At 35.6% G+C, this 14,054-nt stretch overlaps 2 protein-coding genes across 2 annotated transcripts in view; both read left to right on the forward strand.

Annotated features, from left to right (window-relative positions):
• The window catches only part of LOC107669819 (SCL-interrupting locus protein homolog), a 10,251-nt gene extending 8,278 nt beyond the window's left edge, over window positions 1–1,973 (forward strand). The window contains exons 13-17 of the mRNA XM_016462229.1: window positions 1–56; window positions 140–341; window positions 500–644; window positions 739–1,025; window positions 1,105–1,973. The exon at window positions 1–56 is cut by the window's left edge and continues 74 nt beyond it. Of these exons, the coding sequence (XP_016317715.1) occupies window positions 1–56; window positions 140–341; window positions 500–644; window positions 739–1,025; window positions 1,105–1,828 (1,414 nt within the window). The 3' untranslated portion in view covers window positions 1,829–1,973. The remainder of the gene's footprint in view (window positions 57–139; window positions 342–499; window positions 645–738; window positions 1,026–1,104) is intronic.
• A 952-nt stretch (window positions 1,974–2,925) lies between these two features.
• The window catches only part of LOC107669790 (roquin-1-like), a 22,489-nt gene continuing 11,360 nt past the window's right edge, over window positions 2,926–14,054 (forward strand). Inside the window, exons 1-5 of the mRNA XM_016462185.1 lie at window positions 2,926–3,033; window positions 6,698–7,131; window positions 12,561–12,681; window positions 13,565–13,804; window positions 13,896–13,900. Of these exons, the coding sequence (XP_016317671.1) occupies window positions 6,901–7,131; window positions 12,561–12,681; window positions 13,565–13,804; window positions 13,896–13,900 (597 nt within the window). The 5' untranslated portion in view covers window positions 2,926–3,033; window positions 6,698–6,900. The remainder of the gene's footprint in view (window positions 3,034–6,697; window positions 7,132–12,560; window positions 12,682–13,564; window positions 13,805–13,895; window positions 13,901–14,054) is intronic.

Raw genomic sequence — 14,054 nt, forward strand, 5'->3', positions numbered from 1 at the left:
TCAAATGCCCACATCTCCACCGAAACGAACAAGTGTCAGTGTTGCTGTAGGAACAGGTGCTTTGATGGAAGATTTAATTTTCTTGAATTTGTTTCACATTCCTTTTAATGTCATGACATTTTCGTTGTTTGTTTTTTAGGGGCTAGCTTGTTTTGGAACAGCCCTCAGGAGTCCTCCACACATGAGGCCCCAAGTCTGGATTGGCAAACTGAGATGGAGCCAAAGTCTGGATGTCAAAATGATAGTATAGTCACTTCAAGACTCGGATCCGAAAATGCATGTCGTTACACCGAAGATCAGAATACAGGACCTCATCTACATCCGACATCTCCAAAACCCAAGTAATGAACCCTGTGTTGACCCCTAATGAGCCTATAATGAACCCTAAACCATTTTTAGAGCCTTGAAGTTAACCTTCATATCTGATTTCAAAGAGTGTTATGCTTTTGTTTGTTTTCCAGGCAATGTTTGATGAATTTCTTTTATTTGTATTTGGCAGCATGTCGTCTGGTTTCGGCGCCCATTTGTTTGAGAGTCCAGTGTTGGGAGAGAGTGCTAGCATGTATTATAACTCTCAGTCACAGAGTAACGATCTGCCTGAAAACCGAGAAATGGACAACCCAAGATTTTACAAAGAGCTACTGGTATAGCCCAATTTTTTTATAATTTTCACATATTTAATTAGAAATTGACGCATTATGAATGTTCAAACCAACTTGGACTCAATTCCTACCGCAGGGTCAGGTGCAAAGTCGTCTGCAAGACTCTGCAATTGTGGATGAAAAGGTAGAGCAAGACCAACAGAGTGTCCCAAACAGACAATGTCTGTCCCCTGTAGGCCATCAATCAAAGAAATCACAGACATCGTCCATACCCCAAACTCAAAAAACGAAGCACAGATTCAGTCCACCCGATCAGGACCGTGTCTTAAGTGCAACATTAAGACAGCTCCAACAGTTTGGGGTGAACATAGACTTAGACTCTGAGCAGGGAAAGATGACATGTGCAACTGTGGAAAGTGCCAGGTAAAGACATTAATCAATGACTAATCGTTTTATCAAAGCTATGATTAAAAGTCTTGTGGCTAACAATTTTTCTCTTCAGTACCCTTGCCTGCATTAACCCAGAAGCAGTGATTCCAAGACTGGCTCTTTCTGAACCAGTGGGGACCAGCATTTGGGGACCAAGCGGCAGTGTAGACCTTAGTCTTGAGGCCAATGCCATTGCACTTAAGTACTTAACCGATTCGCAACTGTCAAGACTCTCGTTGGGCAGTCAATCCTCCGGCCCACGTCCAGACCCCAGCGCGATTCTCCTGAGAAGACCCGCTGCAGAAAAGAGCAGCATTGGACTCAGTATACTGTCCCCCAGCAATATGTCTCTAGCTACCTGTAAGTACATGAAGAAATACGGACTGATTGAAGGAGAAAACAGCAGTGAGGAAGAGCAAGAGGATGCCATCCTGGTAGACTCAGCTCTCGGGTGTTCGGTACAGAACGAAACGTCCAAAAATGTGAGCGTTAGGCAACACCGGGAAGACCAAAGCGCTGCCATTCTCAAAAACATTACAAACAAGCCAGTTGCCAATCTCCACATATCTCCCATTGACTCTCAAGAGCAGTTAATACAAAACTTGCGGCCCAAAATGCAGCTGCTTTTGTGTGGCGGGACAAACCCAGAGAAGGAGAATAATGCAAAGAAAGGTCTGACTCAACGTAGGTCCTTGCTAACTGAAAACCAGAGGACGCAGGAAGTGACGGAGCCTGAGGGGTCAGTGGGAAATTTCCTGGATCTGAGTAGGTTACGCCAGCTCCCCAAGCTCTTCTAAAATGCATCATGGGGATTTTACAAACAGATCCCTTTGACACAAAAACTCACCAAGAAATGTTTTGTTTTAAACCAATTCTCAAAGATTTGTCTTCCATCGTTTACGTAGTATAGCATTTTATTTTTAAAAGTGTACAGACTCTTTTCAGCGAGAGCTTTTAAGTATGTTTTGTTGTCTGTAACTTCTCGTCTTGTCACTTTAATGTTATTTCCTTTCATGTGGAAGCTTAAAAGTTTTTATGTTTACCTAATGACTTCTTATGTGTCATGTTCATGTACACACACGTTCATGTATGAAGTGACTCACTTAAGGCAGTATTGTTTTCGTGTTACTAGTTTTAACTCTTTCACAATTTTGTCTTATGGCATTACTTGATTTTTACCTAAAATTGGCACAAACCGTTTCAGAGGGAGAACTACTGCTTGAGTTTTCATCCTTTTGTATGTTTTTAAATGACTTCATGTACATGTATTTGTCGCATAATTAAATTACATATTCTTTTATATAACTTCATTTCACGAGTTTTATCACTGACCATCACATCCTTGTGTTTCTCATAAGGATATCACAGGATACGTCTGTGTCAACTAATTAGTAGGTAAATGTTTGACTTACCAAACACACCTGGTGACAAAACTGCATACGATTTACATAATCTTACATGCATAATACATAATAATAGTATCTAAGGGCCAGAACTGAGGAAAGATCTTTTGAGCTAGTAAGTACCACCCAGAACACCTTAGCAACTGCACACCAATGCACTAAACACCACTTGGAGCGCCTTAGCAACCGTATTGGAACATGTTAAATTCATGGACATGACTTTAACATGAACAAGAACTTCATTAAAAAGTTTTGTTGTTGTGAATGTAGACAAAAGCTCAGATACAACATGTTTCTCATCAGCCTTTACCAAACATAAAGAGGCTTTTGACTGATGGGCTGAGTTTTAAAACATACTACGCTGTTTTTTTTGTGTTTAAACAGCATTTTGGACATCACCCATGCTGTCTAGTTACGTTTTGAGACTCTTGACTCCATGGAGGATATGATTTTGATGGTCTCGGATGATCTCCGGTTGCGCAATCCTGGACTTCTCTCACTTGAGCTCTGAGACTCAGGCAGTCAGTCCAAAGAAATTTTATTACAGCAGCAGGCGAAATTCGCCCTTCTTCTGTGGAGATTGAGCTGAACCAAATATTGTGAGTACATGTTGTACTGCTTATATTATGTATTGTCCTTTTAGGTTTCGTTTCTTTTATATATATTTGTGTACACGCCGTATATAAAGACTAAAACAATGCGTCGAGTCTGTAGCTTAGAAATACAGCAGAATAGATTGAATCACATTTAAAACGCTTAAATTGACATTTCTGCACTAAGTATTGTTAAAAACGTGTGTAACTCGAATGAAACGCCTAAAACTATTACAAATGAGCGTTGTAAGCGTTACCTAAGATGCATCAACCGGCGTAGCATAGATGCTAACACTCACGAGCACATTATTCAGTAAGAATATATTTTATTATTGGTTAGTGTTAGGTTTGTGTGGCTTTAAAGTGTTTCAGTTAGCGAAATATTACTACAAACATAAAGGGATTCGCGATACAAGCGTTTTAACTTAACAAATGCCGTTTAGCCGAAGGCTACAAGCTTTGTTTTGTTAGCACACCGGCTAGCTGTTTAATATTCAAATTTCAAATCGGTTGAAACGGTCCAAATGCACATTTATATTATCTTAAATTTTATTGGGCGTTAAAATGTTTATATGTAGAAAACATCCAGTGGTGGTAGGTAAAGATTAGTAATGTATTTATTTTTGTTCTTATTTGTTTTTATCTAGAAATGGTTACTAGTTAACCTGCTAGCTGACTAGCATAACAGTTTGACAATCTGAGCTTTTAAACAAGTAATGTTTCTTCATCATCGTGTGGCATTTGGCTAGGTAACGTAAATGAGTAAAATATCGAAATATTTATAGTTTAAAGCGAGTGTTTTATTATATTACAGCTACATCCAGCTCAAGTCAAAGGGCTTTGTCTCCGTCTTTCCTGTTCTGAAGGGCTTGATGTTATGCAAACATTTTACACAGAAATCAGATTTTCTCAAGAAATATTTGACAAAGAGTTTCCTGGGGATTCATTTGATAATCATGCACTTGATTGGCTTCATTTGGCTGCAAAATCCGACAAAAATGTGATGATGCACACGTGCTTATTGTCTTTTCTTGGCACAGAATAAATAGTATGTGGTTTATATATTGTTAGATCACGTTGAGTTGTGTAATTAAACGCTAGATAATTAAGTGATACTTAAAATCTCTGTTAACCTGCTTTAGGGGGTTTCCAATAGGCAAAGAGCAAGAGATAAGTCTCAGCATGCTTTGAACAGAGGTAATTTTTTCCATGACTGCACTGGCATCTGAAAATATTCCTCTTTTTGAATCACAAAAGTGAATGTCAGGCATGGAAATGACCTTTATGATACACATTAAATACAATTGGCTTTAAATTAGTCGCATGCAGTTGACAAACAGGTCTCCAAGTAATGATTACACTGCTTTAATTCTTTGTATGGAGATACTAGGAAATTCACATTGATACATTATACTTCCTGGTGCATATATGTATATATAATTAATTTCAAATTATTATTTTTTTAAACGTACTTAAAATGTTTTATTTAAAATCTATATTTTAAAATATTTTATTAATATTACGTTTTAACGGTTAAAAAAAATAACAATTACTTTTAATATTTTTTTAATCTGAAATATTTATATAGATAGAGATCTATATATAGTTATCCCACACCACAGAGCTTCTCCTTTTGTCGAACACCCACCAAACTTAATTATAGTTACTGAGAAATCCTGGTACTAATGAAACAATGTATTACATAGAAAGAAAACGTGGGTGTGCCTGTGTAAAACGGTGCTTTTGATGGCTGCCACAAGAGGAAGTACCTTTAGTTGCATGGGTGGCTGCTGAAGATAACAGCATGTATTTGAATGTTACATATACATACACTCGTTAGGTAAGACAATGCGTGTTTATATATATATAAATATATATTTATATTATGTATAATTTTTTATTGTTAAAATAGGTATTTCTATTAATGATTTTATTTTTAACACATTTTTTTAGGGTGCAATTCGCACACTTGCACAGGACTTGCGCAGAAATCCTTGCGAAAACTAAACTAGCATTCTTGATGAGCCGACTGGGTGGAAATTAGAATAGTTTTCAGTGTTCATTTTGAGACGCATTCAGAAAGGAAACGTGTTCAATTTCGTGAGTAGTATCCTATGATTTTATTTTCGGCTTCCTTTTGTCACCGAAGCATGAGTGTGCAACTCCTGTGCATGTGATTGAAACTGTGCTCTTTGCTATGGCTCATGTTTCTGTTCCCTATAGGTCAGAATTCCTTACTTCCTGCTCCTGAAAACACGTTGATTTTGTTTGTCAGATGAGTCAGATCTCAGGACTCGTAACCTGATTTGAGTTTAAATGCTTCCTTGTTATGTCTCCCGCTGGAGCGGTTGAAGGAATTGCACTTTAGTCGTGATTAGTCATTTGAAATCCCCTCGGTTTTGTGTTGTGGAGGTGTTGTTTTGGTTATATAATGGCCATTTCGGGCAGCTGTAAGGTATGGTACGCAGACTAAGCTGTAATAAATGATGAGTCAGGTTATTGCTGCTGTTCTGGACTTCCCAGTCAGGACTGAATGTTTTATAGAGCTCATGTTGTTGAGCTGGAGAGGTGTTGTTAGGCTGAAGCCAAAAGGTTTAATGTTAGCCAAAAGATCCTGCTTGCTTGGTATCTTTGATAACCAAAATAAGCCTGCTGTACTCGGGTCAGTGATAAGAATGTCTAAGATGACGAAAATGGAAAAAAAGAATGAGTCATGTGTTTTTATGCACTGGTGTTTGTTCATGTGGTTCCTATTTTTCAACAAAAGATTCGTTTAAAGAATATCAAACTGTAAATGTAGCCAAGTAAAAAAAATGTATTGCATCTTGATTATTATTATTTTTAGGAAAATGAAAGTTTTCAAACTTTTATTTTTTGTAAACATGTTTTCAAGTTTTGAATATCAAAGTTTCTTGGGATTTAATAATAAAAAAAAATTTTAATTACAGAAGTTGTGTATAACAGTTATTGGGTCTTATTTGTGAAATGAGCGCAACAAATTTTTGTAAACGGTTTATATGTTTGTATGTATTATTAATAAAATTAATTGTCATTATGACATTTTGTTTCATTACATCAATTTGTATAAAAAGATTGAGCAAATTCTAAATAATAAATTTTGTTTTTATTAGTTTTAATTTTAGGCTAGTTTTAATTAGGCTAGCCTAATTTAGTCTAGTTTTATTTGTAGTTTGGTCTTTTTATGTTATTTTTTGTTTTTACTCTCATCTCTTTCATTGATTCTCGTTTTAGTTTAGTTTTTAGTTTTTTTTATTTTTGTGCTGCCAATGTGTTAATGAGAGTTTAAATAGCAGCATTTTCATGTTTAGTGAAAGGCAGTTTATCAAATTTTAAACCTTTTTGGTTATTCTGTATGAAAAAACCTAAGTCTAAGTCATGAGAGAGTATTTTATTTATGCTGTTAACAACATTGTGAACATAATTATTAAAACAGTTAAAAAATAGCTGAGAGCAACATTGTTGTTCAATTTAGCTTCAGTATTAGAAATGCATTTTTTAATGTTTCATTTGAATAAAGTCATAGGCCAAGACACAATTAACAAGTGTTACTTAATTGATCTGAGGCTGAATGTGATAATTTGGCATGTTGGTATTTAGTGTAAAAATCTTGACATGAGTGATCATTTTAGTTTTGTTTTTTGTCTTTCAGGTTATGTTTTTCACACTATGTGCTGAACGCCCACAATGTCAGGAAATATTTAAGAACCGTGATCTTTGGAAGAGCTTTATCAGTTCCAGTGGAACCTTTAGGACTTACTGTCATATCGTTTTACGCAAAACGCACAGAGACACAAATGCAGCAATAAGAAAAGATCTTGGGGACCGGTGCATCACAGACCGCGCTTCGCTACAATGCCCGTGCAAGCCCCGCAATGGACTGAGTTTCTGTTGTGTCCCATCTGCACACAAACCTTCGAGGAGAGCCACCGCAAGCCCATCAGCCTGGGCTGCGGCCACACTGTGTGCAAAATGTGCCTGAACAAACTGCACCGCAAGGCCTGCCCGTTTGACCAGACCACCATCAGCACGGACATCGAGCAGCTGCCCGTCAACACAGCGCTGTTGCAGCTCGTCAGCGGACAGGTGAGTCTAAATGTGTGGTCACATTTGCAAAATTTTGCGGCAAATAAGGTCTATTGTCAATAGAGTAGCTAGATATATGAAGATTAGTCACTAATCAAGCACATGTTTATCAATCAACGAATTCGCATTCAACAAAAGTTCTCGAAAGTTCCCTAAAACAAACTCCAAATGAACTTTATTTTGGCTTGATTTTGTGTTCAAAATGATATCACATCAGCTATTTTTTTCGATTTTGCTTGAAGTATTAGCGGTAGGGATTCACCGATATCACTTTTTTCTAGAACGAGTCTGATACCGATATTTTATTTTTGGTACTTGCCGATACCGATACCTATATTTTTAAAGCATTTGTAATTTTAAACTAGGGTTGTAATGATATGACGGTTTATCACAGTTTGAACGTGCACGGTTATCATACCGTAAACATTTGCATATCGACGGTTTAAAAAAAAAATTTAATAAAAAAAAAATCTCACCCGCGCATATGCAATTGCTTATTTCCGCTCGGCTTCTTCACTCTGCATTCACTTGGCTGCATGAACACACCTGCAGCGGAGAAAATGACGGAGACAGAGATCATATCTAATCTCCATCCCTGCCGAAAAAAAAGTTAATATCTGCAGTATGGGAATACTTGGGATATTAAAAAAAAAACGAACACGGGGTTGTCCTTGAGGACGGATCCAATTTGCAAAAAATGTGAACATAAAGTGGCTGCAAAAGCAGGCAATACATCCAACATCTTCGCTCATATTCGCAGACACCATCCCTCCGTGCAGATGATGGTGTGTCGCATTAATAAGTTATAAGTTATGCCGTATGATTTCCGTGAAGCAGAGGGAATCCCGGTGCAGTTGGGAACATGAAATTTACAGTATAATGAGGATGTCACGTAAAACGCGCAATCGGATGGATGGATAAGTCAAAAGTAGTAATGATATGTGTCTGTGAATATTAAAGCGCAAAGAGACTGCTATATAAAGAATCAGCTTGTTTCTGCATGTCTCTGAGTGGCGCCGTTTTATCTACTGCGTACTGAAGTTTTCAGCGTCTAAGATACATAAACATGAACATTAGCAGAGCTGCTCTGAGAGAAAACGTAAATAAACATTTCCTAGTTTTATTTGAGAAAAACCATTGTCAAATACACTCTGAAACTCAAAGGTCCGCTACAACCCGTCAAAATAAAAGTTCGATTTAATTTGAAATTAAGACACAAATATATTAGCATTGTACAATGTACTTCAATGTTATAATAACAACAACAATAATAATATCCTTTATAATAAAATGATTTATTTAAACATTGTTTTCAAGGAATATCATGTTTGTCCATGTTTTAACTTTGCCAAAAATAAAAGTTGTAAATTTTCATTTGATAACATTTTAAAACATTAATTAAAATGTTAAAGTGTGATAAAGATATACATAAGGTGTACAGCTTTATTTTTTTATTGTTTTTTACATTTATTTATTTTTTCAGAAGGGAGACGTCAATACTTTAATTAAAATGGTTTCAAGTTTGTTGTAATAAAGGATTTGTTCACTCAAATAACTTGTTCTTGTTCTTTTAAGAGTCATTGTTACTGATAAGAGTTATTGTTTAATATATACCGTGATAACCGCGAGACCGTGATATTTTCTGAGACTATTATCATATCGTGAAAATCTCACACCGTTACAATCCTAAAACAAAAAATATAAATCATGTTAGCTGGCTTCATTTTGCAAACAGATATTCCTAGGGCCCTATGATTTCCGCGATATGGAAAACGCGGACGGAATCGTAGTGACGAAATGAGTACATAAATACATGAACAACATCTCCATGAGCATTTTACCCTTTGATTTGTGTAAAACAAATGTCATATCACAGAACACAGAAATGTAAAGGTGTTCACGGCAGCCCGTCAAAATAAAAGTTTGGTTTAACTTGAAGACATTGTGCCAGAAATATATTACTATTGTTCAGTAGAATGTACATACTACTACCACTACTACAAAAATTATTAAAACTTTATTTTTTAAGGAATAATCACACAACATTTCTTCATAATTTTAATGTTTATAGTAAATCCCCTTTGTTTGCCAAAAATAAAGCTTGTTCAATTTTCAATAATTACAAGATAAATGACATTAATGTTTTATGCCTTCATTTGATTGCCAGAAAAATTTCTGAGGAATTTGAGTTTTTGAGGAAAAAACATTTCATAAGGCTATTTTAACAATAAATTTGAATAAATTAAGTTTTTTTTGTGCATTCAAATGATTATACATGCTAAAACACAGAATTTGGTAACAATAAAACATATGGTGAGAAAAAAACAAAACATTTCTTAGTTTTTGTTAAACGTTTAATAAATTGATGTGAAATTGTGTAGGTTTCATGATTTTAATTAGGCTAATTAGACATGCTTTGTGATTAATAAAAATTAATTTAACCATTAAAAAGGGGTCCAGAAAAGTTTTAATGGAAAAAAAAATGTAATACAGAAAAATTTAAATGGAAAAAACGGAATTTGGTAAAAAATAAAATGGAATTTGGGCAAAAATCAAACATATTTCATAGGGCCCTATATTCCCTTTAGTTATTTTCTCACATAATTATGCCCGTTAAAATATATTGCTCCATAGCAGCAGCTCAGTAATGTAGTCACAAGACGTTTCCCTGTAATAATGCAAGGAATCACTCGTCATACATAAATCTTGTAATGTGATGAACATATTATGAACAACTACGAGAATACTTTTTGTGTGCAAAGAAAACAAAAATAGCGACTTTATTCAACAATTTCTTCTCTTCTGTGTCAGTCTTCGCCGCGCGTTCATGACAGCACCATGCGGTTCTGACGGAGAAGCCAGATGCGCCATGCCTTGTTTGCAAGCAGAGGAATGCACATGAACAAAGACTGACACGGAAGAGAAGTAATTGTTGAATAAAGTCGTTATTTTTTGTTTTCTTTGCGCACAACGAAGGGGTTTGGAATGGCATGAGGGTGAGTAAATAATGACAGTGTTTTCATTTTCAACTATCCCTTTAATGCTATTTTAGTTGTTAAATAGTTTTCGTTACCAATAACGAAAATGGATCTGCTTGTGTTGCATAAAAAGTCTCAAATTAGGTATGGTAAAAAAAAATGCATTTGGAATATTTTTCGTAATGGGCCGAGACACAATTTACAAGTGCTACATAATTGACCTGGGGCTGAATGATAAAGTTGAATGAATGAAGCACAGCTCGCACACATGTAACTTTCAAACCAAGCAGCCTTCTTTTGATCAGTGCGGCGAAGTCGTGTGACCAACATGAGCAAAATCTGCGCAGAATCTCACGCAAAACTCCTAAACTTTTGAAAATGCTGGATTTTGCCAACAGTAAACGTGAGCACACCTTAAAGCACCGCTACATGATGACCCAGTGCACATTGGTTAATTCTGTACCAAACATGTTTATTTTTATTGACTCTGTTTCCCTTATACGGATGAAGTTGTGGCCCCCACCCTAGCCTCAATCTAAGTGAGGATGAGGAAGTAAAACTACAGTGGTTCCTTGTCACTCAAACAATGCCCTTTTTTCCTTTTCAAATGACCTTGATAGCAATCGGAACGTGAGGCAAACAGCCAAAAAGCCCAGACCGCAGCGATTGTGAAGACAACACTGCAGTTGTACTTTAGGTGGAGCGTGTTTATTACCGTGTTTACTGCATCCACTTGTTTCTGAATCAAGAGGACGAGCAGAACATGTCAAGTACAGCATGGAGAGGTGGAGCTCAGGGCGTCAGGTTTCTGAAGATCAGCTTGCGAACGTTCCGGTCTGGTTGGATTTCAGGCCTGATGTGACATACAGAAGCGTGTGATTGCATGACAGGAGGCTGCAAAACACACTGCTTCCTCACTCACACAGCCAATAGAGAACCAGGAAGTTGAATTAACTTCTGCCAGTCATTCCCAGCTTTGTCTGTAAATACTTCTTCATTCTGCACATGCGGGGATAGGTATGATGACTGTCGCAACTATTACATAATCGTCTAGTTAGGATTATTTCAGATGACCGCAGTCATAGTGCGCTTCATTGGGTACTGCGTTTAAATAAGGGAATTAAACAAATACAAAAATGCCACGGTTGCGAAATTGCAGAAAAATTTGCAGGGTCCATGCAGGTTTTCATATAAAGCAAATGAGGTAAAGATGAGCTGCTTGTTTAAAAACCGTCATCTACATGCAGAAAATCACATTTCTTTATTCATGCATAAGTGAATATCTTTCAAATGAAAACAAAAACCGAAATTCGTACAAAAATGTATTACTATTGGAAAATAATAGCCAAATATTTCTTACTAATGTATTATTCAGTTGGGATGGGTTCCAAAAAATACAGTGTGAATGTAAAGTAGACTTGGCAAAGTGCACCAAAATGAGAAATATTTTACATAATTTCTTCATATTTTAATATTTAGAATTGTATTATGTCGTTCTGCCCAGTGCAGTATTTGTGTACTGAGCCTTAAAAACAAACATTTTACCATTTTCAACAAAAGTTTTAACTTGTCTCCGTTTTAATTTCTCTAAAAATGTCAACTCAATAAAAAGTAGCATAGTTTTTTTAATTATATATATAAACATGGCGTTTTGAATCATCATCATGAAACTGTCCTAGAATTTGATTAGAAATCATACTGTTCAAAAGTTTGGGATTTAAAAAAAAAAAATTTGTAAGAAATCTCTTATGCTCACCAAGGCTGCATTACTTTGATTGAAAAATACAGTATTATTATTTTGTAATACTGTATTATTGTGAGATATTATTACAATTTAAAATAGCTGTTTTCTATTTCAATATATTTTCAAAATGTAGTTTATTCCTGCTATGCAAAGCTGAATTTTCAGCATCATTACTCCAATCTTCAGTGTCACATGATCCTTCAGAAATCATTCTAATATGCTGATTTGCTGCTCAAGAAACAGTTCTTATTATTATCAATGCTTAATATTTTTGTGATGCATTTGAAACAAATCTTTAACATAAATGTCTTTTCTGTCACGTTTGATCAATTTAATGCATTCTTGCTAAATAAAAGTGTTAATTTCTTAAAAAAAAAACAATCCAACTCTACACATGTAAACAGTAGTGCAGCTGATGTAATAATCATATATAATTGAAAATCATTCTACTATGTTAAAGAAACTCAAAAATGCAGTTGTTATGTATATGAGTGTGAATCAGTCATGACAGCCCAAATGACGGGGCCCTTTGATGATAAATCACATGTTGTTATGAGAGTCTGTGGGTGTGAGCATGTTCTACACGTAGAGGAATGCTGACAGCCCCATCACATGATGACCTGTTATGTGAAGAATGCCATCAAAGCCCTGTAAATGGGAACTATCTTTGGTATGGTAACAGACAAATGTTGTGTTTTCTCCTGCAGGTACCCAAAGCTCCCCCCGTCACCTTACTGACAGCTGCAGAGGAAGTCAAGCACTATGAGGAGTCTCGCACATGTGTGGAGGACCTGGCCCTCTATCTCAAACCCCTGAGCAACACCAGAGGTCCCTGCCATTTTACATGAGCCTTTTTATTCATTTATTCACAATAAGTTAGCATATGCTTTTTTTAAGTGATTTATCTTAAACGTCAACAAATGCATCAAAATATCACAATTGGATTGCGATTGCGCTGCAAAAAGGAACAAAAACTTTTTCAATATTTTTAATGATTTATTTCTTATTTGTTTTTTTGAGGTAATTTATTTTATTATTGTTTAGACACTTAACAATTTACCATGTTTATCATTCTTAGTATATGCTTTGTGGACTATTTTTTTTTATAAAATGTTTTAATTGTTTGAACCTAACAATTCAGCATGTTTATCATCCTTAATATATGCTTTTTGACATTCATCATAAATGTTCATACATCATAAAATGGATCTAATAATTGTATTGTGGTTGCATATAGTTTTGTGTTGTAATATTTCATTTTTGTTTTTACTTTTATTATTTATTCTTTTTTTTTTTCTTTCAATTGTTTGAATACCAAACAATTCACCACGTTTATCGTCCTTAGCATATTTTTTATGGTTTTTCAGTGATTAATCATAAACATTCAGTCGTCATCAAATGCATCAAGATATCATTGGACTGCAGTTAAAAGTAAAAGGAACAAAAAAAACATAATTTAAAAAAATATATATATAATTTTTAACATTTTCAAATATATATTTTTTGTTTTATAATATTTTATTTTATTTACTCTTTCATTTTTATTTATTAATTTTTTTTTAATTGTGTAGATTCCTAACAGTTCGACCTTGTTTATTGTCTTTAGCATATGCTCTATTGTTTTTAAGTGATTCGTCATCCTTCATGATAATCAGCAATCCATGAAAAGGCTCAGTTAACGTTTGTGTTTTATTGGTGTTGATCCGTGCAGGTGCAGGGCTGAATGGCGCCGCTCAGAGCGTTCTCAGCAGACCCATGCAGAGGAAGCTGGTGACTCTGGTTCACTGCCAGCTGGTGGAGGAGGAGGGCCGCATCCGGGCCATGCGGGCGGCCCGCTCTCTGGGTGAACGTACTGTAACTGAGCTCATCCTCCAGCACCAGAACCCCCAGCAGCTCTCCTCCAACCTGTGGGCCGCCGTCAGAGCCAGAGGCTGCCAGTTTCTCGGCCCTGGTAAGATTTTTCCACCTATATATATATATATATATATATATACACTGCCATTCAAAAGTTTGGCATCAGTAAGATTTTTAATTGGCATCAGTAAGAGTCTCTTATGCTCATCAATGCTGTATTTATTTGATCAAAAATACAGAAAAAAAAAACGTAATATTGTGAAATTATTGCCATTTCTAATATTGGTTTCCTATTTTAATATATTTTAAAATAGAATTTATTTCTGTATCACAGGTCCCAAAAATAT

The sequence above is a fragment of the Sinocyclocheilus anshuiensis genome, unplaced genomic scaffold (genome assembly GCF_001515605.1).
Source record: "Sinocyclocheilus anshuiensis isolate Anshui unplaced genomic scaffold, SAMN03320099.WGS_v1.1 scaffold560, whole genome shotgun sequence".
NCBI lineage: Eukaryota > Metazoa > Chordata > Actinopteri > Cypriniformes > Cyprinidae > Sinocyclocheilus > Sinocyclocheilus anshuiensis.